This window comes from Eubalaena glacialis, chromosome 2 (genome assembly GCF_028564815.1).
Source record: "Eubalaena glacialis isolate mEubGla1 chromosome 2, mEubGla1.1.hap2.+ XY, whole genome shotgun sequence".
NCBI lineage: Eukaryota > Metazoa > Chordata > Mammalia > Artiodactyla > Balaenidae > Eubalaena > Eubalaena glacialis.
The window spans coordinates 29,772,351-29,800,125 of NC_083717.1; the positions used below are offsets into that span (position 1 = coordinate 29,772,351).

General features: G+C 41.3%; 1 protein-coding gene across 2 annotated transcripts in view; it reads left to right on the top strand.

Moving 5' to 3' along the window:
* Positions 1 to 27,775, top strand: part of LARP4B (La ribonucleoprotein 4B) — an 82,928-nt gene that overhangs the window by 47,781 nt on the left and 7,372 nt on the right. For both annotated transcript variants that reach the window (XM_061179710.1, XM_061179711.1), the window contains exons 4-14: positions 508 to 646; positions 886 to 1,026; positions 12,883 to 12,961; positions 13,686 to 13,822; positions 16,503 to 16,606; positions 17,181 to 17,291; positions 18,487 to 18,540; positions 18,623 to 18,832; positions 22,690 to 22,796; positions 23,352 to 23,603; positions 25,314 to 25,359. In XM_061179710.1, the coding sequence (XP_061035693.1) occupies positions 508 to 646; positions 886 to 1,026; positions 12,883 to 12,961; positions 13,686 to 13,822; positions 16,503 to 16,606; positions 17,181 to 17,291; positions 18,487 to 18,540; positions 18,623 to 18,832; positions 22,690 to 22,796; positions 23,352 to 23,603; positions 25,314 to 25,359 (1,380 nt within the window). The remainder of the gene's footprint in view (positions 1 to 507; positions 647 to 885; positions 1,027 to 12,882; positions 12,962 to 13,685; positions 13,823 to 16,502; positions 16,607 to 17,180; positions 17,292 to 18,486; positions 18,541 to 18,622; positions 18,833 to 22,689; positions 22,797 to 23,351; positions 23,604 to 25,313; positions 25,360 to 27,775) is intronic.

A 27,775-nucleotide genomic window follows, 5' to 3' on the forward strand; every position in this document is an offset into this window, starting at 1 on the left:
TGTGTCCAGAACAGCGAGGAGGCCGAGTAACTGGAAATGAGCACAAAGAGTGGCCGCACCAGGCACCTCTCCGACAGACTTTCATTTTCTGCAGCCTTTACTTCTGTGAGTGTTCGAGCTTTATTTTAACATTTTATCCATCGATATTCAGATTTCTAAATCTGTGAATTGTGTTGGGAATCTGGAACAGAGATGATAATTGGATCACCAGTTATTTATCAGTTACACAATTGATCAAATATCTCCATGAAGGCAGGGGCTCTTTCATTCCTGTTTCTAGAGAGCCTTCTACTTAGTAAGAACTTAAAATCTACTGGTGAGTTGAGTTCTGAGTACATCAACTTTTATTACTTTTGCACTTGATTTCATCCTAAACGTACGTGTAAATAGGTTCAGCCTTTTTCGCATAAATTCTCTAAGGTGGATGTGTTTTAACTCTGAATTAGTAAGTAAAATTGCATTTGATTGAAATTTGGATACAAATGAATATATCACATTTTTTCTTAGGTACCAACGGCCAAGGTTTCAGAGCTAAACCCTAATGCAAAAGTATGGGGGACTCCTGTGTTACACTTGGAAGCAAGTAGTGCAGCGGATGGCAGTGTGAGCGCAGCCTGGGAGGCGACGCCCGGCCGTGGCCAGGAGGGTGAGTGGGTGGGGGCGAGGGGCATCTTTGCTCTTGGCTTCGGCTTTGTTTCCTTGTAGTTCATCTTTGGGAAAGTGTTTAAGATCTGTGTCATGGTTAGTGACAGTATTTAAGAGCAACGAGGTTTCTCACAGTCAAGTTAAAAAGGTCAAGTAACTGCAGGTATAAGTCTTTTGTTTTGTTTTAAGAGAAGGCTATTCTTCTAACCCTGCCTTTTGGGGTGAAATTCTTAATTACAGGATTGGACACCAATGGTGATGGTGACAAAAGTCATGAGAATGCTGCACTGTCAGATTTACCGGAGTCAGACCAGACAGCCATGAGCACTTTGGGTCTGGACCACTCAGAGTATGAATCACCGCCTGAAAATAGCGAGACGGGTAAAGCTGTTTTATAAATTCATTTTCATATAGAGTATGGGCTTCTTTATGTTGCATTTTTAATTCGTTGTTCATTTCTTCTTTTTTGTTTCTTCCCTTGTGTTTTGATGATTTCTTTAGTGTCATGCTTGTGTTCTTTTCTCTGTAGCTTTTGTGTATCTATTGTAGGTTTTTGATTTTGTGGTTACCATGGGGTTCCTCATATATGTTAACCTATAACTGTATCTACTTGTTTTAAACTGATAGTCATTTAAGTTCAAACACATTCTAAAAGATCCTTCTTTTTTTATTCCTCTCCCCCACATTTTGTTTTTGATGTCATTTTGTATATTCTTGTTTCTCCCTTAACTGTGCATTGTAGTTATAGTTGCTTTTACAGTTTGTATCCTTATCTACATACTGACTTATTTAAGTAATCTTCATTCCTTGCTATATGTCTGCCTTTCCTAGTGGGATTTTCCCTTTCCAATAGATTCTTATTAGTTCTTTTCCACTTCGAGAAGACCCTTCAACATTTCTTTTAGTGTAGGTTTAAGTATTGAATTCTTTTAGTTTTTTGCTTGTCTGAGATGTTCTTTAATCTCTTCTTCAATTCCGAAGGATAATCTTGCTGGATAGAGTATCCTAGGTTGCAGGTTTTTCCCTTTCAGCACTTTAATTATATCATGTCACTCCCTTCTGGCCTGCAGAATTTCAGCAGGAAAATCAGCTGATAGCCTTATGGGGGTTCTCTTGTATGTGACTCTTTGTTTTTCTCTTGTTGTCTTTAGAATTCTCTCTGTAACCTTTACCATTTTAATTATGATATGTTGTGGTGTGGGTCCCTGGGTTCATCTTGTTTGGGACCCTGTGTGCTTCCTGTACCTGGATATCTGTTTACTTCTTCAGCCTTGGGAAGTTTCCAGCCATAATTTCATCAGATACATTTTCTACCCCCTTCTCTCTCTTTCCTCCTTCTGGAACCCCTATAATGTGATTGTTAGTATGCTTGATGTTGTCCCAGAGGTCCCTTAAACTATCCTCATTTCATTTCATTTCATTTATTTATTTTTTTGGCTGTGTTGGGTCTTTGTTGGTGCACGCGGGCTTTCTCTAGCTGCGGCGAGCGGGGGCTACTCGTTGTGGTGGTGCTCGGGCTTCTCATTGAGGTGGCTTCTCTTGTTGCAGAGCACGGGCTCCAGGCACGCGGGCTTCAGTAGTTGTGATGCACAGGCTTAGTTGCTCCACAGCATGTGGGATCTTCCTGGACCAGGGCTTGAACCCATGTCCCTTGCATTGGCAGGTGGATTCTTAACCACTGTGCCACGAAGGAAGTCCCAAACTATCTTCATTTTAAAAAATTTATTTTTCTTTTTGCTGTTCTTATTGGGTGATTTCTGTTATTCTATCTTCTAGATCACTTATGTGTTCTTCTGTGTCGCCTAGTCTGCTTTCATTTCCTGTACTGTCTTTCACATTTCAGTTATTGTATTCTTCAGTTCGGACTGGTTCTTTTTTATGTTTCCTAGTTTCTCGTTAAAATTCTCACTGTGTTCATCTATCCTTTCCCTAGTTCAGTTAGCATTCTTATTACTAATGCTTTGAATTTTTTATCTGGTAAATTATTTATCTGTTTCATTAGGGGTTTTTACAGGGTTTTTTCCTTTTCTTTCATTTGAAACATATTCCTCTGTCTTCTCATTTTGTTTAACTTTCTCTGTCTCTATGAAATTAGGTGAAACAGGTAACTATCATGGCTGGGGGGGGGTGGTTTGGGGGGCCCATGGTGCTGGAACAGAAGCCTTGAGGGTTGAGTTTGAGCTGGTTCCATTCCCTCTAAATGTGTGCAGACCCCCCGACCCCGCAGTGGTTCCTCCACCCTAGTGGAGAGCAGGCCAGAGCCAGAGGGGCTGGAGCGAGCTGGGGTGCACACTAGGTGGTCCCAACATGCCATCGGAGCCCCAGGCCATTTCCAGTCCGATACCTCTGTGCACACATGTACCGACAATGGCCACCCTCGCCCTGTTCAGAGGTTTGTGTGCTTTTAAAAATTCAGCTTGTTAAATCTTTCCCTAAACAATGTACCTTTCACTGCTTCCTTTGATTCTCCTTTAAACTGACTCTTCTGTTGGTGCAGAGGTGGGAGGTTCTGGTCCAGAGGCCTCACAGGGAATGTAAGACCTGAATAGTTCCTGAAAGGCAAATCAAATTTAAATAGGAGAAGCGGAAAACTGACTGTAGGGCAAAACGTCGATAAAAGTACAGAGAGGGAACGTTAATGTCGAAATTGAGAGTCAAACCCAAAAGGAGTTGGCTTTCTGTAAAAGAGATATTTAAAGCTTTTCAGAAGAAGGAAAAGAGGAAGAGAGCAGTTCTCTTTTGGGGTCCAGGGTGTGGGCCAGCATAAAAATGGCTGTAGGTAATGGGACACCAATTGCTCGCCTCTGATTTTGTTTCTGCCTTGATCTAAAAGACCAAACAATTTTTAAAACCCCAACAGACCTAAGGGGTAGGCTACACTCTCATTATTGCCAGTTGGATGGGAAAGCTTGAGTGGAAAGAAATAGCTCCCCCAAATTGGCTGCCAGCAGTTGAGCAGAGCAGCTGCCTATGGAGCGTGTTCAGGCCCCTGTGTGACTGTCTGGAGACACGCTTGGGTTAGAGAAGGTTACATGACTGAGAAAGCCTGCCCTCCCTTTCTCACCACCAGCTGTGGTGTTATGTACGAGAGGTACATAATAAGCACCGTGTAAGTGTTTGGCATTAAATATTTGTTTATTTTCCCCTTGAAGGGGCCTCACGAAGACCTCATCCGCACGGTTGCTGCTTCGGTTGGCACTCACTGACCTTTGTGGTCACATGCCCGCCTGGACCCTTGCTTCCCTCCTCACTCTGCCTGAATTACACAGACCATCATTTCAGTTACTTCCTTGCATCTAACTTCTTCACAGTTGCTTAGCAAATGCCTCCAACTTGTTTAAAGATAATTCTCTACCTACTCTGTGTCTGTTCCTGAGCAGATAGACAGATGTAGCTGAAGAAAAAATTATAGCAGTGTGGAATGGTCTCATTTTCCGTTCACGGTCTCAGACTAGCGGGGCTGCGTGGCCCCGTGCAGCCCAGCTTCTGTACGGCTATTTCACACCTACCAACCTTGGTGTATAGAGCATTAATGAAGCATAATTGATGTACCATAAACATCACATGTTTGGAATATCCTAGCCTTTCTATAAGTTTTATTTTCCTTAGTTTAAAGCACAGTATTCAGTGCATTCTAGAATTGACTTGCTGATTCTTCCCTTCCTCACTGATTTCTCTACCTAATTTGACGAGGTGTGTGTACACATGAAAAACCATGACCCAGTCAAGATAACGAAGCTACCTGTGCCCTTCCTCCTGCCCGCTCCCTGCCCCTGCCAACCGCTCATCTGCTTCCTGTCACTGTAGATTAGTTTGGGGTTTTCTAGAATTTTATGCAAACGGAGTTTTATAGTATGTGCTCTTTTCCTCAGGCTTTTTTTACTTACTAATTTTGAGATTCATTCATGTAATAACATTTATGGGCCTTTCCTTTTTATTGCCAAATAGTATTCCATTCCATCATATACCACAGTTTGTTTTTCTATTCACCTGCTGATGAATATTTGGATTGTTTCCAGTTTGAGGCTCTTACAAATAAGGCTGCTATGGACATTTATAAACAAGGGTTTGTATGTACATATGTTTTCATTTCTCTTGGGTAAATACATAGGAATGGAGTAGATGCATCATCTGTTAGGCATAGGTTTATCTTCTTAAGAAATGGTAGAGCTGTGTTCCGTAGCTGTACCCTTTGCACTCCCGCCTGCAGTGGATCAGAGCTCCAGCAGCTCCACGTCCTCACCAGCACTTGATACGGTCAGTCTTTTTAATGTTAGCCATTCTAAAAGGTAGGCAGTGGAATCTTATTGTGGTTTTACTTTGTATTTTCCTAATGACTAACGGTGCAAAACATCTTTTCATGTGTGTATGTTTTCTTTGGTGAAGAGTCTGTTCAAGTCTTTTGCCCATTTTCTTACTGGGTTGATTTATTATAGAGTTGAGAGTTCTTTGGACACAAGTCTTTACCAGATATGTAACTTGCAAATACATCCTTCTAGTCTGTGGCTTGTCTTTTTGTTCTCCTAACAGTATCTTTTGAAAAGCAAAAGTTTAAAATCTTCTATATCGTCCAATTATGGATCTTGCTTTTGGTGTTTTTCCTGCGAAATCCTTATTTAATTCAAGGTTGCAAAGCTTTTCTACTATAAATTGTATGATTTTAAATTTTACATTTTTTAGGTCTGTGGCCCATTTTAAGTTAATTTTTGTATGTGGTGTGAGGTGTGAAGCAAAGTTCTTTTTTGTTTTTTTCTCACATGTAGATATGCAACTGTTCCAGTACCATTCGTCAGAAACTGTTCCAGTACCATTCGTCAGAAAGACTCTCCTTTCCCCACTGCACTGCCTTTGTGCCTCTGTCAGAATCATTTGTCCCTGAGTATGTCGGTTTGTCTCTGGACTGTCTCTTCTCCATCCATCTCTTGGGACAACAAAACCACGCTGTTTTGCTTACTGTAAATAATTCTTAAAAACAGGTAGTATTAGCCTTCCAGTTTTGTTCTTTTTCAGAGTTATTTTGGCTATTCTAGGTCCTTTCCATTTCCATGCAAATTAGAATGAGCCGGTCAATTTCTATAGAATGCTGAGATTTTTATTGGGATTTCATTGACTGTAGATCAGCTGGAGAAGATTGACATCTTGGCTAGATGTTCATGACATGGTGTATGTCTCCACTTGTTCAGATCTTCTTTAATCTCTCTTGACTGTATTTTTCAGTTTTCAGCCTACTGGCTTTTCACATCTTTTGTCCAATTTATCCTTAAGTATCTCATATTTTTTGGTGCTATTGTAAGTGGTTTTTAAAAATTCAATCTGCAACTATTTGTTACTAGTAGATAGAAATATAATTAATTTTTATAAATTGATATCATACCCTGAAAACTTGTTAAGCTCACTTATTAGTTTTAGAAACTATTTTGTAGATTCTGTTGGATGTTCTATATAGGCTATCATGTTATCTGTGAATAAATTCAGTTTTATTTCCTATCCAATTTGGTGCCTTTTATTCCTTTATCTTGCCTGGTTGCACTGATTAGATCCTTCCTTACAAAGGTGAACAGATGTGGTGAGAGCAAATATCTGACTGATCTTAAGGAGGAAAACATTGTCTTTCACCATTAAGTATAATGTTAGTTGTAGTTCTGCATATATGACCTTTATCGGTTGACAGGTACCCTTCTGTTATGATTTGCTTAGAGTTTTAAAGGGGAATGGTTAAAGAGGAATTTGTGATACTTTTTCTTCATCTATGGCAATGATCAAATATTTTTTTCTTTTTTAGTGTGTTAAGATGAATTACATTGATTTTTTTAAAAAATGTTTAACCAACCTTAAATTCCTGGGGTAAGCCTCACTGGGTCAGGATGTAATACACTTCTGATACATTGTTGGATTAGACTGGCTATAATTTTGCTTAGAATTTGTACACTTGTGTTCATGAGAAATATTGCTCTATAGTTTTATTTTTGATGTTTTCCCTCCTATTAAATTTTTGGGAAGAGTTTATTTCTTCCTTAAATGAAGAATGAAGCCATCTGAGCCTAGAGTATTGATTGTGAGAAAGTTGTCAGCTACAGTTTGTTTTTTTATATAGGGCTACTCAGGTATATTTCTTCTTGAGAAAGCTTTGGTTACTTATGTCTTTACTTATGTACTTTGTCCATTTCATCTAAATTTTCAGTTATTGCATAGAATTGCTCATAATATTCTGTTTGTACTTTTAATATCTGTAGAATCTGTAGTCATGTCACATCACTCATTCCTGTTATTGGTAATTTATGTCTTTTCTCCCCTCCACCCCCTAGTCAATCTGGGTAAAGGTTTGTCAATTTTATTCATCTCAAAGAACCAGTATTTGGATCATAAGTCAGACCCTATGGTCTCTGCCTTTAATTTAAATGTTTAGAACATTAACGTTTACTGCGGTAATTGACATGGTTAAGTTTGAGTCTCTCACCTTGCTATTTGTTTTAGAATAGCTTTAGACTTACAGAAAAATTGAGAAGATTGAGTACAGAGAGTTCCCATAGACGCAGCATTCATTTTCTCCTGTTAACATTTTACATTCGTATGATATATTTGCCACAATTACTGAACCAGTGTTGGTACGTTTTACCTAATGTCCTTTTTCTGTCCCAGGACACCATGTTACATTTAGTTGATATGTGTTCTTAGGCTCCTCTTGGGTGTAACAGTTTCTCAGACTTTACTTGTTTTTGATAACCTTGATAGTTTTGAGCAGTACTGGTCAGTTATTTTGTATGGTACTGGAATTCATTTGATGTTTTTCTCATCGTGATGGGTTTGAGGGAAGGAATACCACAGAGGTCAAAAGCAGTTTTCATCCCATCATTTTAAGGGTACATACTATCAGCATGATTTATTACGGTTGATGTTGACCTTGACCAGTTGGCTGAAGTAGGTTTATTACTAGCTTTCTCAACTGTGAAGTTACTCTTTTTTTCCTCCCTCTTTCCATGTGGTGCTCTTTGGAAGGAAGTCACTGACTGTACCCAGCCTACACTTAAGGAATGACCCCTTCATGAGGGCAGAGAATCTACGTAAATAACTTGGAACTCTTATGCATAGGGATTTGTCTCTTCTCCCTCATTTATTTATTTGTTCAGCCATTGACTTGTATCAGTGTGGACTCATGGGTGTTTATTGTATCCATGTGTAAAAATCATCATTGCTTTATTTGATTGCTCAGATGCTCTACCTTTGGCCATTGGAAGCTCTTCTAGTTGGCTCCTCCTTCTGACCTACCCCATCAGTGAAGGGTTTGTTGTTGTTGTTGTTTTGTTCTCATTTTCCCTGCTCTGGTCCTAGAATCAGCCATTTCTCCAAGGAACCTTGGTTCCTTGTACTGGGAAATGGTATTTTATAAGAAAGCAAGCTTCCATACTTATCCATGCAGTTAGCGTTTCTGGTATTCTTTATTCCTGTGTGTAAATCCTGATCTCCCTCTCTTGGCCTTAAAGATGCTGTGGTGCTCTCTTTTTACCTGCATTATTTCTGATAACGCTATCATCCTTAACTTTGTTCCACTGTTTAAAATCTTGCTGCTTTTAAGATTTTCCTCATTATAGTGGTTTTGAGTATTTTGATTATGATGTATCTTAAAGGTAATCTTCTTGTTTCTTGTGGTTGGGGTTTGTTGAGCTTCTTGATCTGTGATTTATAAATGTTTTCATCAAACTTGGAATATCTTGGCTGTAATTTCTTCAAATGCTCCTCCCCCACCTTGCCATTTCTTCTCCTACATGATCTCTGGTTATACCTATATTAAGCCCCTCAAAGTGATCCTCTGTCCTTTTTTTAAAAAATCTTATTTCTCTGTTTCATTTTGCAAAGTTTCTCTTATATCTTCAAGTTCACTAGTCTTCTATCTGATCAGTTGTTAATATCACAAACTATATTTTTGATATCAGACATTGTAGTTTTCATCTGTACAAATTCTATTTGGGTCTTTTTTTATATTTTTCATGTTTCTACCTAACCTTTGGAGCATGTGGGGTACAGGTAGGATAACCATTACAATGTCTTTGTCAGTTAATGTTAACATCTGTGCGGGATAGGTTTCTTTACACTCACTGTAATTTTTGGTTGGACTGGATTTGACTTTGTTAGGTACTTAATATTTTTATATTTCTATAAATATTTTGGTTCTTGTTCCAGGATGCCACAAAGTTACTTGGAAACAAATTGATCCTTTCATATCTTGTTTTATGATTTGTTAGGCATGAGTGGAGCAGTGCTCAGTCTGGGGCTCATTATTTCCCACTTTTGAGGCCAGACCCTTCTCTCCTCTTGCCAGTGTGTTTGGGGCTCTGTGAGCATGAGGTCTTCCAGGCCAGCTGGTGGAGCAGGCACTGTGGAGCAGGATATGTGAGCTCCCTTCTTCCTTTCAAGTGGTTCTTTCCTGGCCTCAGGGAGTCCATCATACCTGTGCTGTGCATAGAACACGCGCCTGCCTCCGGGGGTTCCCCGCGCCTCTGGGCGCCCTCCCAGTGCACTCTGTCCCGCGCCCTGAACTCATTGAGCCCTCTGGCTTCCATCTGCTTCCCGCTTCCTGAGCCCGGGCCCACAACCATCGTGTGTCTTTATCTCTCAGGAGCCGATGCTCTACATCTGGAACACTTGCTTCACTTATTCTTTTTTATTTTTTTTTAATTAAAAAAAAACTTATTCAAAACCCACCATGTGCCAGATTTACTTAGGACACATCAGTGAATATGATCGATGAAAGCCTTTGCCCTACTGGTGCTTACGTCTTATCGGGCAGAGACAGACTATTCATAATACACATAATAAATAAGTTCATGTTATATAATGTAAGGGTGATAAACACAGTGAAAAAGACAAATCATGGTAGGGGAGGTTACAGTTTTTTCTAGCTTTATTTAGGTATAATTGACACGTAAAAATTAATTATACTTAAGGTATACAGCAACATGATGGTTTGATATCCATCACTTCACATACTTACCTTTTTTTTTTTTTTGGTATGCTGAGAACACAAGATCTACTCTCAGCAAATTTCAAGTACACAATACAGTATTATTAATTATAATCACCACGCTGTACATTAGATCCCCAGAACTTATTCATCTTATAACTGAAAGTTTGTACCCTTGGATCAACATCTTTCCATTTTCCCACCTCCAGCCCCTGGCAACCATGGTTCTACCCTCTGGTTCCATGTGTTCAGTTTTTTTAGATTCCACATATACGTGACATTGTGTAGTTTTTGGGGGTTCTGTCTGACTTATTTCACTTAGCATAATATTCTCCAGAGTCATTCATGTTTTTGCAAATGGCAGGATTTCCTTCTTTCTTGTGGAATAATATTCCATTGTGTGTGTGTGTGTGTGTGTGTGTGTGTGTGTGTGTGTGTATGTATATATATACCACATTTTTTTTATCCATTCATCCATCAGTAGACTAGGTTGTTTCCATGTCTTGGCTATTGTAAATAATACTCAAGTGAACATGGAGGTGCAGACATATCTTTGAGATCCTGATTTCCTTTCCTTTGTATATATGCCCAGTAGTGGGATTGCTGGATCATGTGGTAGTGAGTGCTATTTTTAATTTCATGAGGAACCTCCACACTTTTCCATAGTGTTCCATTGGCTGCACCAATTTACATTCCCACCAGTAATACACGGGGGTCCCTTTTCTTCACATCCTTGCCAACACTTGTTATTCGTTACCTTTTTTTTGATAATAACAATTCTGACAGGTGTGAGGTGATCCTCATTGTGGTTTTTGACTTGCACATCCCTAGTGATGAGAGATATTGAACATCTTCTCATGTGCCACTTGGCCATCTGTATGTCTTCTTTGGAAAAATGTCTATTTAGGTCTTTTACCCATTTTTTAATCAGAGTTTTTTTTGCTACTGAGTTGTGTGAGTTCCTTATATGTTTCGGATATTAACCCTTTATCAGGTACATGATTTGTAAATATTTTCTCCTGTTCAGTAGGTTGCTTTTTCATTTTGTTGATGCTTTCCTTGGCTGTACAAAAGCTTTTGAATGGAATGTAGTGTCCCACTTGTTTATTTTTGCTTTTCTTGCCTGTGCTTTTGGTGTCATATCCAAAAAAATTGTTGCCAAGACCGATGTATAGGACGTTTTTTCCTACATGTTTTTCTGTAGTTTTATGGTTTCAGGTCTTACGTTTAAGTCTTTAATTCATGTTGAGTTGGTTTTTGTATATGATGTAAGATAAGGGTTCCATTTAATTCTTTTGCATGTGGCCATCAGCTTTCCCCACACTGTTTATTGAAGAGACTGTCCTTTCCCCCTTAAGTATTCTTGGCAGCCTTGTTGAAAATCAGTTGATCATAAATATGAGGGTTTATTTCTGGGCTCTCAATTCTGTTCCATTGGTCTATATGTCTGTTTTTATGCCAGTACCATACTTTTTCGATTACTATAGCTTTTTAAAGTAGTTTGAAATCAGGAACTATGATGCTTCCACCTTTGTTCTTCGTTCTCAAGATTGCTTTTGCTATTCAGTGTCTTTGTGGTTCCATACAAATTTTAGGATTGTTTGATGTATTTATGTGAAAAATGCCATTGGAATTTTGATAGGAATTGATTGCATTGAATCTGTAGATTGCTTTGGAAATTTTTACATGGAGATTTTCACAATATTAATTATTCCAATCCAGGAACATAGGATATCTTTTCATTTATTTGTCTTTAATTTCTTTCATCAGTATCTTAAAGTTTTCAGCTTACAGATCTTTCTCCTCCTTGGTTGGATTTATTCCTAGGTATTTAATTCTTTTGGATGCAGTTGTGAATGGGATTGTTTTCTTAATTTCTTTTTCGGGTAGTTTGCTGTTAGTGTACAGAAATACAGTTGGTGGTATGTCACAAGTCACGTAGAGGCTTTCTTCCTTGTTCTGCATTCTTTTTTCTCTTTGTTCCTGTAACTGGCTAATTTCACGTGACCTGTCTTCGAGCTTGCTGATTCTTCCTTCTGCACAATTAGGTCTGCCCGTGCCCTGTGGTTTTCTCCTTTGTGTCACATTCTACCTGTTTACTGTTGACTTGTTTGACTATTGATTGCCTCCCAGTGAGAGCAGAGACTGCCTCATTGAGGATGAGTAAGCAGTTCCACAGCAGTGCCCGGCATGCAGGAGATAGCTAAAGGAGAGACAGGACATATCTGTTCAATGTGAATTTAAATGGTGCTCAGGAGAGACCTTTCTGGATGAAGGAATGAAATGAGATTGTGGTTTCAACGGCCATTGCTGATTTTGTCTCATTTGCTCCATTGGTTTTGTTTGTTTTGTTTTGTTTTTTGCTGGTGGGGGATGGATTTTGTTAAAGCTCTTTATATAAAACACACATGAGCTCTCTGTCCTTATTTGTCCTCAGTGTTCCCACTTTGTCTTTGCTTTTTTGATGGTCTTTAACTTTGACTTTTAAAATACAAGTGTCTCTTGTTAGAAAGTTCTTCATGTATTATTATGCCATGCAAATCTATATAGTAGTGCGCAAAAAAACTTTTAAGTTATTTTGATTATTTCCTGTATATTTTATTATATTTTTAGTATCTCGTGTGCTTCTAGGTTACCTGAAAATCCTTTTTGAATTGAGACAAAGCATTAAATAAGCTTATACTTATTTTGTAATAAAAAGCACCTGCTAAACTTTGCTAATAAATCTTACTCCTCAGGGGGTTTTTTTTTTTTTTTTTTTGGCTGCGTTGGGTCTTCGTTGTTGCACGCGGGCTTTCTCTAGTTGCGGCGCGCAGGGGCTACTCCCTTGCAGTGCACGGGCTTCTCATCGCAGTGGCTTCTCTTGTTGCGGAGCATGGGCTCTAGGTGCTTGGACTTCAGTAGTTGTGGCTCGCAGGCTCAGTAGTTGTGGCTCACGGGCTCTAGAGTTGTGGTGCACGGGCTTAGTTGCTCCGCGGCATGTGGGATCTTCCCTTACCAGGGATCGAACCCGTGTCCCCTGCATTGGCAGGTGGATTCCTAACCACTGTGCAACCAGGGAAGCCCTCAGGTTATTTTTTGAAACTGTGTTTTTGTTTGGGGGAGAGGGGTTTTCTTGTTTTGTTTTTTTGCCTATGATTGCCTTGTAAAATATCATTTTTCTTATATTCTGTATACATTATGTAGATAAATTACTATGTATATTGAAAACATTAGAATTGCTATACTGAATCATGTGCTTGGTAAATTTAAGCCATTTTTCCATTGCTTCTCTGTAGGAGGAAATGAATCTCAACCAGAAAGCCAGGAAGACCCCCGGGAAGTACTTAAAAAAACATTGGAATTCTGCTTGTCTAGGTGAGGATGGTAGTGTTTTTCTAGTATCTGATATCTAAGGTGTTGTGCATTGCTACTATGTACAGATGTCATGCTTTACACGGAAGGAGTATCTGTTAACATCTGTGTCTGTACGTCCATCTGTAGGAAGTCGAGATCCCCCCTACCCCCATCCCCTGCCCACGGACTTGGACTGATGGTGGGGCCATAGGTGGTCAGCCTCACAGGTTGTAGTCGTGGGTCGTGCTGTTGGTCACTTTACTGCTTTTCCGTCCTCTGCTGCAGAGGGCTGTTGAGGCCAGAGTTGGAGTCACAGCCCCTCTGACAAGTGTTCCAGCCTGAACTGCAAGCACTCTGGGCACCAGCCCTTCTTGGCCTTATCACATTTTTCTTACTTTTTCATTCTCTTAGCTGGGTTTCCTTACTTTAAGAAGTTGTGTTTCTATTTTTAAAAAGCTACTCAAACACTTTTTAGAACAAAGATAAGCTGTAAATACATTTTTTAAAAGATTTACCTGCTCATTAATTTTGATCGTATAAAGTGCAGTACACTTTTACTTTTGCTCTCTCTGCCTCCCCAGATGTCTTTGACAAAATCGGCCTAAGGTCAGAGAGATGGCAAATCGCAGGGGGGGGGTTTGAACTCAGCTCTCACTCCAGGGCAGTACCGTACCACACTCGTGCCTCTTGTGAAGCTTCCTTTTAAAGAAGTTGTGAATTAAGAGAGATTGTCTTCTTTCTCTAGGGAGAACCTTGCTAGTGACATGTACCTTATATCGCAGATGGACAGTGATCAGTACGTGCCAATCACCACGGTAGCTAACCTGGACCACATCAAGAAGCTCAGCACCGACATGGACCTGATTGTCGAGGTGCTGAGGTGTAAGTAGACTGCAGCCCAGGCTGCATCGTACGTGGTCTTGACAGCGTTTTTCTTGCCAGTGTGATGCTTAGATTCACAGCCATTTGTGCTAAGGTACCCGGCCTGGCATCACAGATGGGCCATTGTAGGTTTTCTAGCAGGTGTGTGGTGGTATCTCATTGTAGTTTTAATTTCTGTTTCTTTAGTGCCTGATGACACTGGGCAGTCTTTTCATGTGCTGCCTTTCTGAGCTGTCTGTTCAGATGCCCCACCCCCACCTTTTTTTAAAAATTAGTTTTATTACAGGTGAGATTTGAGGGGCGTGTATTTGTGTGCAATTTGAGATGCATGTATCTGTATTTGTCCTTATTGGAGATGTGATTTGCAAATACATTCTCCCAGTCTGTGGCTTCTCTTTTTGTTCTAATAATGTCTTTTGAAAAGCAGAGTTTTCAATTTTTTTATATAGTCCAGTTTATTAATTTTTTTCTTTCATGGATCTTGCTTTTGGTATTGTGCTTAAAAAATCTTTGCTTAATTCAGGGTCAAAAGGATTTTCTCCTAGAAGTTTTAGTTTTAGGGTTTACATTTTTAGGTCTGTGATCTATTGTCAGCTGATTTTTGTATGTGGTATGAGCTCTCTACCCCCTTGCATGTGAATGTGCTGCTCTTCCAGCGCATTTGTTGAAAACACTCTGCTTCTCCACTGCACTGCCTTTGTGCCATTGTGAGAATCATTTATCCCTATATGTGTGGGTTTCTCTCTGGGTCGTATGTCTGTCCTCGATCTATTTTGTCTGTTTTGATGCCATTGCTGCAGTGTCTGGATGGTACTGGCTTTTATAGTACATCTTAGAGTAGTTGCAAAATCTCCAGCTTTGTTTTGGCTCTTCCAAATGCTTGGCATTTCCATGTGAATTTTAGAATCGACATTTTGGTTTTTCAAAAGGTCCTATTGGTATTTTTACTGGGATTACATTAAATCTGTAAATCAATTTGGGGAGTATTGACATTTTAACAATATTGGGTTTTCCAATTCATGAACATAGGATATCTCTCCATTCATTTAGAAAAATCTTAAAAATTTTTATCTTGGCAATGTTTTGCAGTTTTCATAGTGCAGGTGTTTCATATCTTACCAGATTTATAACTAAGTATTTCGTATTTGGGCATAAATATTTTTATTTCAATTTCTAGTTGTTTGGTGCTAGTATGTAGAAATACAATTTATTTTTGAATATTAATCTTGTATACTTAAACCTTTTGAAACTCACAATTCTAGTTTTTTATGGAAATTGTATCAGATTTTCTACATAGAGCTCAGCTTGAATGAAAGTAAATGAAAAGGTTACCTTCTTACACCCAGTCTGGGTGCATGTAATTTCTATTTCTTGCATTATTGCCCTGGCTTAAGCCTCCAGTGCTGTGTTGAATGGAAGTGGGGAGAGTCAGCATCCTTGCCTTGGCCCATCTTCTAATAAGAAAGATGCTAGACGTTGGTTTTTTTGTAAGTGAGGAGGTTTCCCTTCTATTCCTAGTTAGCTGAGAATTTTTATCAGAAATGAACGTTGGATTTTGTCAAATGCTTCTGCATCTATGAGATAGTTGTGTGGGGTTTTTTTTGTTTTTTAGTCCATTAATATGGTGAATTACATTGCTTATTTCTTTTGGTAAACCAACCTTGCATTACTGAGAAAAATCCACTTGTCATTCATTATGTATTCCCATCTTTATATATTTTTAGATTCAATTTGGCAAAATTTGGTAAGAATGTTTATTGTTCATGGGAGATATTGGTCTATAGTTTTCTTGTTTTGTAATGCCTTTGTTTAGTTTGGGTATCAAAGAACTGCTGGCTTCATAGGTTGAATTGGAAAGTACTTTCTTAAGTTCAGAAGAGTTTGTACTATAGAATTGTTATTTTTTTCTTGACATTTGGTAGGATTCTCCAGAAACCACATGGGCCTTGAGTTTTCTTTTCTCTCATGGATCCTACTTCCCAAAAGTTAGCTTTGGTACTAAAGGATGTTTCCATTTCTGATGTTGGTAATATATGTTTTCGTGGTGGTACACAGCTCTGAGCCCTGATTTTGATCCTGGTGTGCTATGACCTGAGTCTGCATGTGATAGATTTTCATAGAGTGACACCAAAAAACAAAACCTAACAAAAGGAGATAAGTCAAAAGCTGGTGAAACCTGAGTTGGGCCTGTCCCCGTGCTGGCAGTGTTGACCCTTGTTTAGATGGTGGATTGTGGTCGTGTAAGATCCATCGTTAGGGAAGGCTGAGTGAAGGGTGCTTGACAACTTCTGTGAGTTCAAAATTAAGTCGTAAGGAGACAGGAAAGTGTCTTGTTTTGGGGACTTGTTGAAAGCGAAAGTCTCTAGCCCTGCATTGTGACCAACTTGGAGTTGTTTGAGCTGTGGAGAACCTGTGTCATAGTGTTACCTCTGTTAAAGCTCCCACAGGGCTCCCCAGAGTCCCTAATTGTAATGTGCAAGATTGGTCTAAAACCTTTTGATAGCTTGTGTTAAGCTATCAAGACTTTTGATAGTTTTCCCATTGTATACGGCTTTCTTTAATGCGTCTGGCGATGTAGTCTAACACGTCCCACTAGAGTATCTACGTTAGGTCACGATGTAGTGCAAATGGTTGATTTGTTTTAATATTTGTGTATCATCCATTTCTCTTCTCTATACAGCTTTACCCTTAGTCCAAGTGGATGAGAAGGGAGAAAAAGTAAGGCCAAATCAGAATCGTTGCATAGTAATATTACGTGAAATACCTGAATCCACCCCTATAGAAGTAAGTCATTTCTCCTCTGAAGGAAACTTGGACTTTTTTGGGTGGGTTTTTTGTTTGTTTCTGTGGTTTTTGGAAGATGTATTTTAAAGCAAAAATACGTACAGTAACACTTTTTTCCCAAGATTTACACACTCTGATAGTTACAGTGTGATTCATTTGTAAGAGTGGTTCTCAAACTTTTTGGTCTCAGGGCTCCATTACACATTTCACGCTGAAAAAAGTAGTGAGAGTTTATGGTAACTTCAGTATTTAGAAGTTAGAAAAGGTTTAAATATTTATTCATTTTAAAATAAGAATAGTAAACCAACAAGTTGAGTGAGAGAACATATTTTTATGTTAAATCACTTTCCAAAACAAATTTTCACTATGAGAAGGATGCAGTGAACACCAGTGTGGCCTGTGGCTTGATTTGAGCCGACGTGCCAGTATCGGTGCATTCCTGGGTTTAATTTGACTGGCTGTGCTGGGGTTGTCTTCTAGGCATCTGTCCTTAAGAGTGGGCACCGTGTTTCTTTGGTGAGGACAAACAGTGGCATAGTTGAGAATTAATTTCTAACCTCTCTGTTTCCTGTAGGAAGTAGAAGCACTATTTAAAGGAGATAACTTACCGAGATTTATAAACTGTGAATTTGCCTATAATGATAATTGGTTTATTACATTTGAAACAGAAGCAGATGCACAACAGGTAAGCTCTTCCTCCCCCTACCCCCTACCCTGTTCTGCCACAAAGGACAGAGTTTACCAGTACTTAGCAGTCAGTACATAGTGGGACTAAACGTGGGCACGGAGATTACGATCACATGTGGTGTTGAGTGTGAACATAAGGTGCAGGGAAATCAGGTTGAAGAAACCTAAATAGGTGTGTTTGTAGACAGTTTTGTAGCGATGTGAAAAGCATAGACTTTATTTTCTAAGGACATGTAAGACAGGCAGCCTAGGAAAACTGGTTCTTTTCTTATCTCTGTACAGAGAAAGGTTTTAATATTTGGAAAAGTGTTTGGGAAATTTGAACCTAACTCTAACTTTCCCTGGGCAACCTTGTATTACAAGGTGCTTGAAAAGGCATTGAGAAGCTCTGTGAGAGACATGGAGTTCAGACGGCTCCCTGCCCTTGAAGGAAGTATCATATTCAGGGGAAACTCTAGCCTGCGTAAAAGGATGGTAGTAGAGTATGAGGCGTTAACATGGTGAGGCTGCTGTGGGTTCAGAAGAGAGAAACAAGAATCTGAAAGATGGGTCTTAATTGGATGGAAGGGAAAGAAGGACTAGGAGGAGCAAGGTGATGGGAGGTGAGAAAAGGCATGTTTGTGGAGCAGGTGCAAGCCCCCCTTACCTGCGTGGGGAATATGGCCTGAGGCTGAGTCAGATGGGTCAGAGCCTTCGGAGTTATGTAGGAGAATTTGGAGCAGAATCAGGAGCTTCACAAATAATGACTTTTGAATATTGCGATCCTAATCCTTTCATTTCCTAAACTGTAACTCCAAGTTCATATTGGGGTTATCACTAGGACCTTGTTATCCATTGTTTTCCCAGGTAAGGATTCTTAGCCTATGATCTGTGGGTTGCTTTTATGGTTTCTGTTAACACTTACAAAATTGTATACAAACACTGTTCATGAGAATTTTTTTCCTTTTTTTCTTTTTTATTGACATATAGTCAATTTACAATATTACATTAATGAGAATTTTGGATAGGGGCTCCATAGCTCTTATCAGGATCTTTTAAGGAATCTGTGACCCAAAAAGGTTAAGAATCACTGTGCTAGGTCCTGTCCACCATATTTTAACTATATAATTGCTTATTTGAGGTGCTGAATTAATTGTAGGTTCATCTTATTTATAAGATTAACACAATGGTGTTATGAATGATTTTGTCTTCAGGCTTACAAATATCTGCGAGAAGAAGTCAAAACTTTTCAAGGAAAACCAATTAAGGTAAGCAAGACCATTGGTTATACTTTATCTGCAAACCAGTGTCCTTAAGTGTTCTAACAGAAACTTACATGTTTTCAAACAGGCACGGATAAAAGCGAAGGCAATAGCTATAAACACATTTTTGCCAAAGAATGGCTTTAGACCTCTGGACATGAGCCTGTACACGCAGCAGCGCTACACCGCATCGTTTTACTTACCTCCGGTCTACAGCCCCCAGCAGCAGTTTCCTCTGTACAGCCTGATCGCCCCCCAGACATGGTCAGCGACACATAGCTATCTTGATCCGCCCTTGGTGAGTCCTGGCTTCACTGGAGCTTCTATGGCAGACAACCCTGTCGCAGACACTGGGTGCTTTGGAGAATAAGATCTTCCTCTAACAGGGGAAACCAATATGGATGCCGTTTGCCGTAGTAAAACAGGCCTTCAAGTTCTCTGGTGGATTTTCAGTTTAATTGGGAGATAAATATGGAACTGTGTAAATTTTAAAAAACCTTTCCAATAATGAGATCCCCATCCTTTGCCTGGTTTGCCTCCCCTCCTGTCTAGCATTTCCTTTCCTAAGCTGTGTAATCCCTAGAAAAACACACAATGTGATTACGAGCTGTAGGCTAGCCGGGGTCCTTCTGAGCACAGAGGGGAATCCAACGGGACATGGTTTGAAGGAGAAAAGGGTGTTTAATAGGCTTCTAACAATCTAGGACAAGTGGAAGACATACAGACAGGCCTCGTTTTATTGCGCTTTGCAGATACTCCGTTTTTTTGGTTTTCTTTTTTTACAAATTGCAGGTTGTGGCAACCCTGCATTGAGCAAGTCTTTTGGTGCCATTTTTCCAACAGTGTTTGCTCACTTTGTGTCTCTGTGTCACATTTGGTAATTCTCACAGTATTTCAAACTTTTTCATTATTATTATATTTGTCATGGTGATCTGTCATCAGTGATCTTAGACTCACTGAAGGCTCGGAGGATGATTAGCAGTTTTTAGCAATAAAGTATTTTTTCATTGAGGTGTCTACATTGTTTTTTTAAGGTATAGTACTGTTGTACACTTAGACAATAGGATAGTGTAAACATAATTTTCATGCTCACTGGGAAACCAAAAAATTTGTGTGACTTGCTTTATTGCGACATTCGCTTTATTGCTGGAACTGAACCCACGGTATCTCTGAGGTCTGCCTGTACTGTCTTATAGGCTTTATTTCTCACACCAGCCCTACAGCTGGCTGGAGTGATTAATTTTTACAGATTTTGGCCTGTTTAAGGCCTGTGGTTAGAATCGATAGATGTGTAATGGATCCATCACTTTTCTCCAGCTGTGCTGCCGTAGATGTTAGCGTGATTGGCGGGCCATGTCTGGCAATTGCAGGAGTCTGATGGAGCAGGATATGAGAATCAGGGCTGCTCTGCAGAGGGCAGGCCATGGGGAAGGTTGTGGTCAAAGAGCAGGAACTGAGTAACCCTGAAGGTACGGCTGTGGCCAAGTCAGGGGGAGTCAGGACCACTGATGGTGAGAGGACAGGCGTGGGGGAGGGAGCGTTGGTGCACCTGGGTACCTGGTGCCTGTTTTGCACAGAATGTCAAGATACGTGTCCAGGAAAGACACATGTCGGACAGGCGACAATTGTGTGAATCTCTGAGTATTTCTGAGCTAAAGCAGAAGCTGAAGCAGGGACTGGGAGGGGAGGTTGGTAAGGTCTGTCAGGGCCAGATCGTCCAGGCCTTGAGTGTGTCCTGAGGCATGAGGGCCGGGAGGATGGATGGGGAGAAGGGACAGCCCTCAGGAGCCCAGGGCCAGCGTGGGACGAGAGCAGTGAGCACACAAGGTAGCACTCTGTCTCTGTTGAGTGAATCCTTATGGTAAGAAAACACACTGCTGTTTTGAAATCCTCACCGCGTTCCGTGGAAGTGTACCAAGAGCCATGTAGTTAATGTATCGTGAGCAAGGAAATCTTCAAGGGGCATAACATCCATCAATTCTTGGTTGAATGATTCCTCCAAAGGAGTCTCACTGCTGTGCTTGTTTTTCTAATCTCTCTTAATCGTATTTGTCCCTGTCCCGAGTGGGGACCCTCACTTCCCGGGCGGTAGTCTGGCCGTGCGGCTGGTTCCTTTGATCTGGCTGTGCCGTGTGAGGCCTGTTGTAAAACAGCCTGCGTCATTTTGAGAAGTGACAAGATGAGGCCTATTAATTCTCAGCAAGTTGTGTTAAATTACTGCATTAGCAACCAATTTATTTTTAAACTCTTGAGCAAAATTACTTAAATACCAGGGTTTTATATGTAAAATTACAGGTACGAAATGATTCGTCTCAATTGTTCTTATCATGATTTACAATCTTCAAACTCTAGTTCTGGTGCGATGGATGTATTTCTGAATATATGGTAGTTCCTCAGAAGAGCTTTGGAGATCTTAACACAGTTTTTTGGAGGTTTTTTCTTGTTGCTTTTTAATTTATTTTTGGCTGCGTTGGGTCTTCATTGCTGCGTGCAGGCTTTCTCTAGTTATGGCGAGCAGGGGCTACTCTTCATTGCCGTGTGCAGGCTTCTCATTGTGGTGGCTTCTCTTGTTACTGAGCACAGGCTCTAGGTGCATGGGCTTCAGTAGTTGCGGCTCACAGGCTTAGTTGCTCCGCGGCATGTGGGATCTTCCCGGACCAGGGATCAAACCCGTGTCCCCTGCATTGGCAGGCAGATTCTTAACCACTGCGCCACCAGGGAAGTCCCTAACACAGTTTTTTAAAAATAAATTTATTTATTTATTTATTTATTAATTTTTGGCTGCATTGGGTCTTTGTTGCTATGCTCAGGCTTTCTCTAGTTGCGGCAAGCGGGGGCTACTCTTCGTTGCGGTGCGCAGGCTTCTCATTGTGGTGGCTTCTCTTGTTGCGGAGCACAGGCTCTAGGCATGCGAGCTTCAGTAATTGCGGCACGCGGACTCAGTGGTCGTGGCTCGTGGGCTCTAGAGCACAGACTCAGTAGTTGTGGTGCATGGGCTTAGTTGCTCTGTGGCATGGGAGATCTTCCTGGACCAGGGCTCAAACCTGTGTCCCCTGCATTGGCAGGTGGATTCTTAACCACTGCACCACCAGGGAAGTCCCCTAACACAGTTTTAACTGCATCTTTCTCCCTCAGCATTTCCCTTTTATTGCTTTCATTTTCTTTTTCAAAATTTGGAATGATTTATTTTGGTCCTAAGCTGTTTTTAATCATCCTATTACAGCTTTTGGTTAGCTCTAGTTAAGAGGAATTGCTGGCTTTTTGTCTTTTCCTTTTCCTTTTCCCCAAACAAGGAGCAGCCTATTTCTATCTCTCAATTTAGTGAAAATGTAAGGTGGGAACTGGATGGCACCAAGGAGTTAAATACCTTTGAATCCATCAGGGAATGTTGTTTATACAGAAATTGTTTGAAACCACATGTTCAGAATCCAGAAAACAGGAGTGATCACTCTTTTCATGATTTTTTAAAAAACTATTTCAACGCTAAGTTCTATCTTATTTTTGTTGTAACTAGATTTTTTAGTAGTTGGCTGATATTTAAAATTCTGTACTTAATATTTTTAATGTTTTAAGATTATATTTAGGATTGTATCTTTTAAGGGCACTGTGACCCTGTTTAATTTTCTTCTTACATATATGTCAGTAAATGTTTATGAAGTATATCACCATAAATTGTGACTTGGGACATAATTGTTAATGACCTGAAAATATCGTGATACTCAACAAGACTTGCATGCAGGTGAGGCTAAAAGGGCACTCTCAAAGGCTGTGATTGTGAAATAGATCCCTAAATGCCCCCAAGATTGAGAGCTTTGATGGATTTTATTAAAGTCATCAGGAATGAAGAGTTGCTGACTTGATGTCGGCACACCGGGGGTGTCAGTCTGGGCACCGGGACTAGAGTGTGGGATCGCGTGCTCAGCCTGTGCTCAGCACCGGGCGGGGCGGGGCGGCGGCAGACGCTTCCCTCCACATGTGTGAGGCGGCTTCCTCGTGGTGCTGTTGTGAGGTCTCAGCCCCAGCCTGGATCAAGAAGTCTTGGCCATTAGCAGTAGTCTACCCAGTGCTCTTCACGGCGAGCTCTCCAAGTATGACATGGAACGTCAGCGACCAGTGTTAACCAACCTGAAGTCTGTTTGTTTTTAATGAATCTAGGTAACGCCATTTCCAAATACTGGATTTATAAATGGGTTCACGTCTCCAACCTTCAAACCTGCAGCATCTCCTCTGACTTCACTGAGACAGTACCCTCCAAGGAGCAGGCAAGTCCCGTGAGGGGTTGGAAAGGCTGCTGTTTTCCCAGGGTTTGTAACAAGAGGTCGCTGCCACATTGTATACTTTCAAAGCAAAGCAAAAGCAAATGTGTTAAACCTCCGTCATTCTCACCATTTGGGTGAGTCACACTAAGTGAAGAGGCTGTCCTGTGCTGGCTAATGGTAGATTTGACCACCAGCAATGTCCACCAGGAGTAAAACGACTCGAAGCATGGAATTCCATTCTGTGAGCATTAAACCCTGAAATGCGCGCTGCAGCGCCTACGTAGAGGGTAGACTCGTGAGACAAAGGCCTCTGGGACAGCTTGCATCTGCATGCGCCTGCTTTTAATTTGGGCCTGGGCTACAGCCAAGCAGAACGTCCATACTGCATTTAGATTTGCATTATCAGACATATTATGAGCTAAGTATTCTAAGTAACATTTTTAATATTTTTCCTAAAAAGAAAGCAAATTTTAGCTTAGCCATATCTGCATTAGCACGCTCTTTTCATAATGCCATGATCATTTTAGAACTGAGCGTATACAAACATTTTATTTACAGGAATCCTAGTAAATCTCATCTGCGCCATGCCATTCCCAGTGCAGAGAGAGGGCCTGGGCTGTTAGAAAGTCCTTCGATATTTAACTTCACTGCGGACCGGTTGATGAACGGTGTGCGGAGCCCACAAACGAGGCAGACGGGTCAGCCTCGAGCTCGGCTACAGAACCCTCCAGTCTACGCCAAGAGAGACGCGGGGCCCGGGCGGGTGGAACAGAGCAGCCTCGAGTCCTCTCCGGGCTTAGGTAGAGGAAGGTGAGTGTTCACAATTTCATTTGGACAGGTACTGTGTACTTAGAAACTATTCGTAGTGTCAGATTCCATTAATTCAGATGTGTTTTATAATCATTATTTTCAAGTCCATCAGAGAAAATCAACTGGAAGGCTGTAACCATCCAAGGTTTTATATAATTACTCAGGGGTGTTACTTTTAGAGCAGAGACTTGACTGGTTCCGTCTTTGTGGTGACAGGACACTGTTCAGTGGGAACTGAGGGTGGGCCAGGCTGCCTTGGGACCCAGTTGTTATGTGTGGAGAGCTGACCGGACAGCCCCACCCCCTGGCCTGTCAGGAAGGACGTGCGCTCCAGCACACATCTAGCGTGGGCTCAGCCTCCGTAAGCTTTTCCTGTTGTAAACCCACTTTGAAGCCTGTAAGTGAAGACTACTTTTCTGAGTATTGTGTATGGAGGACATGGGACAGGGTCTGACCCCAGGAGCTCCTTCTGGCCAGGGGCGTGTGCTCCCGGGGTGGTGGGAGCGGGAGGGACGGACCCCAGTCGGCTCTGTCTTCGCAGTCAGGCCTTGCTGGGCCCATGGGGGGTGGAATTGGTCAAGATTATTTCTAAATTCCTTTTCAACTTGCATAATACGGGCCCTTAGGGAGTCTTTGCGTTCAGCTGAAATGACAAAGGGTAATAAGTAAATAAAAATGAAATTATAAATGGGAATTAATGTGTGAACTGTTAGGCCACGGAAGCCCATCCGGGTAGTGAAGTGTCTTGGTGCCCTTGGGCCTGCCGTGACATCCACTCAGTAGGTGGGGTTGTTGCTGCGGTTTAAGCTGCCGTGTAGGGAATGGCGCCAGTGCTGGCGGATCAGACTCTAGACGTTGGAAATGTGCCTCAGGAACTGTGGAGTGGAAGGCTGGCAGATGGGGAGAGGAAGTGGTTGGGGCTCAGAAACCCCGTGTGGTTCACTGGAGTGAGGGCCGGGGGTGCAGGAGCGGACCAGGCTACTTGGGAGCTTTTCCTTTTGATGATAAATTGGATAGATTGTCATTACTATTTTTTAACAATTCACCTTTATAGCTCAGTGTCACACTTTACATATCTTGCCACTCCAACTGAATGGATATTCAAATGTTCATATCATAACAAAAATTCTAAATGGGAAAATTCCTTCAATAAATATTTTCTTTTATTTACCTATCTAGACCTCAATTTTACTTCTTTACTATAAATTTTTTTTTGTTTTGCTTACACTTCTTAAGGTTGGGATTTTATTTTTTTATTTTTTATTTTTTTTAAAGTTTTTATTTATTGATTGATTGATTGCTTGATTGCTATGTTGTGTCTTCATTTCTGTGCTAGGGCTTTCTCTAGTTGCGGCAAGCGGGGGCCACTCTTCGTCGCGGTGCGCGGGCCTCTCACTATCGTGGCCTCTCTTGTTGCGGAGCACAGGCTCCAGACGCGCAGGCTCAGTAGTTGTGGCTCACGGGTCTAGTTGCTCCGCGGCATGTGGGATCTTCCCAGACCAGGGCGCGAACCTGTGTCCCCTGCATTAGCAGGCAGATTCTCAACCACTGCGCCACCAGGGAAGCCCCAAGGTTGGAATTTTAAAATCAAAAGTCATCTATAAAAGATTACAAAGTCATGAAGACTGAATGTGTCTGCACATACTGTGCTCAGTGAAATTATGTTTCAAGTGGGAAAAGTTAACAGTCTTCTGCTTTCCTCTCCTCTAGGAAAAACTCCTTTGGTTACCGGAAGAAACGGGAGGAGAAGTTCACAGTGAGTACATCAGGCCTGTGCCACTTTCACAAGATGTATAAACCTAGCTTACACTAAACAAACCTGAGATTTAATTAAGATGTGAGAAGGAGCTTTTCAAAAGAGATTTTCTCGTAACGTGGTATCCGCTAGGTTATAATAGACCTTTTTTTGATGCTCTAAAGAGGAGAAGGTGGTGGCTGGTTACCTGAGGAACTGCTGGCACCTGCGTGTCCTGTGCGGCACATAGGTGCACCCAGGAGCGCATCATGCACATACGTGGTCTGTTTGCACTTGTCCAGATGAGTGCTTTCTGTGTGGGTGACCAGGTAGTGTACTTTGAAATCACCGGAATCACGAGTTTGGACAAGCAGAATAAACTTCTCTCACGTAGGAATTAGCTCATCAGTATTTTTCATTCAAAATATTTTTACTCTGTACCCACTGTGTAGAAAGCATTGTTGCTTTTTGCTGCATGTAACTTACGGTCAGGACAAACCCAAAATAAGTGATGGGTTTATGTGAGTGGTAAGTACAGGAGGCGTGGTTGTGTCTGCTTAGGGTGATTGACCAGCTCCCCCTCTGGGTGGTGCTCTGCAGGGCCCTGATGCGGGGAGAGCGCGGGCGGTGTGCATGTAGACATTCGGGGCCTGGAAAAGACCTTGAGACAGTTCTTGGTCTGGATCCCAAGCCATTGAGTGTGTACATTCTCATTACTGTATTTGCCTAGAACTTAGAAAGTGAAAATTGTTAGTAAATGAACACCCTAATTTTACCATGTTGGTCAGTTCAGTCTAGTTTTTGGTGACCCTTTGGTAAAGCAGTTTATATCGGTTGGTTCCAGTTGGAATGCATGAATTCCTGTTACATTTGGACTAACAAGACAGGTATCTGACTATCTCTTCAGGTACTAGTTACCCTGCAGGAATCATTGCCCCTGGTCACTGCATTACCTGCAAAGGTGAAATGTTTTCCTATTGCCATTTCCGTTTCATTCTGTTTTGTGTTCCTGATCTGCGTGTTCATACCTGGAACCACTCAGATGCCCACGCACGTGGCGCAGGTGTGTGTACTCGACAGTGAGCCCTTTGCTGCACTGGGTGTTCTGAACACCTGAGAAGCTTGGGGGCAGGTTGCAGATGTGTGAGCAGGTGGCCTGGCCACGCCCTCGGGACCAGGGGTTGGCATTCATGCCTTGCCTAAAGCCATTCAGACTCTAAAAACGTTAAACATTGCCTCTTTTCTTCCTGAAAGTTGACACTTAGTCAATTTTTTGTCAGGTCTTTCTTCCTAGAAATGCTCATCTTCTGAAAAGCTGGGTTCACCTCAGAAACATGCAGATGTTTAAAATAAAGCCTCTAAAAATTGCTTTGAGATGAGCATAACCTAGAGCATGCTGAACTACAGGGCACACTGCAGCCACACGGTTACCTGTGCAGCCAGGTTCAGAGGGCACGCACGCGAGCGAGGTAGGCAGCCCTCAGGCACCTACGCCAAGGAGAAGACATGCAGCAGGAGGCCCAAAGGAGAGGTGGGCTGTGCTTAGCGTGGATCTGATTTCATCCTTAACCTGCTCTCACTTGAGCTGTAACAGATCTTCTCTACATTTTACTTCTGTAGAGATAATCTTCCAGTTGGTATAAGTTTCTGGGAAATCTTGGCCTTTCAAGTTAAGTGAGCCCCACGAGAGCATTGCTTCCAGTCCAAGTAGCCCACCATTCAACTAAAAATGCCTGTGTTCTACCTAATACAAACTCATCTCCCCTTTCTGTTCCTTGTCTGTTTCAGCCAAGGAACTGGATGTTACAGAATGGCTCCTAGCAGGTTGACTAAGAGTGTTTCAATAAAAGTATATCACTGCCTTTCTCCTGAGACTCCTGCCTTTCTCTTTGGCTTATAAGTTTTACTTGGGTATTATTTTGCTGAGTTTACTTACTTTCTTGAAGTCAGGGAATGTGATAAGAATCTCGTATTAAATACCATGCTTTTACATACTGATCTAAAAATATAAGGTGTTTTAGTAAGTTAATTTTCAGATAACTGAAGCCCCCTCCCTTTTAAAAATATAAGGAGTTTCAGTTAAGTTAATTTTCAGATAACTGAAGCCCCCTCCCTTTTTTGTTAAACTTTTTTTAATGGAAATCTTTGTGAAATTTTTTACGTAAGTTGTACAGAGTTGAGAGAGTGGCTTTTGTTTTCTTTTACTTTCTCCTTTATGACTTAGATCACAGACTCTGCTGCGATAACACAAAACTTGTCTGGAGGTGAATAAGTTTAATGTCGAGACTCGGGCTCTTGTGCATCTGTCACTTTGCTGTGTCCCACTGGTCTCTGTCGGCTTCCGGGGGTCTGGGTGTCGTACACACGCAGCTCTTACCGGCGTGTTTGACCGTGGCCGGGAGCAGCCCTGAGGTTTCGTCTTTTCAGCTCTGCTCTC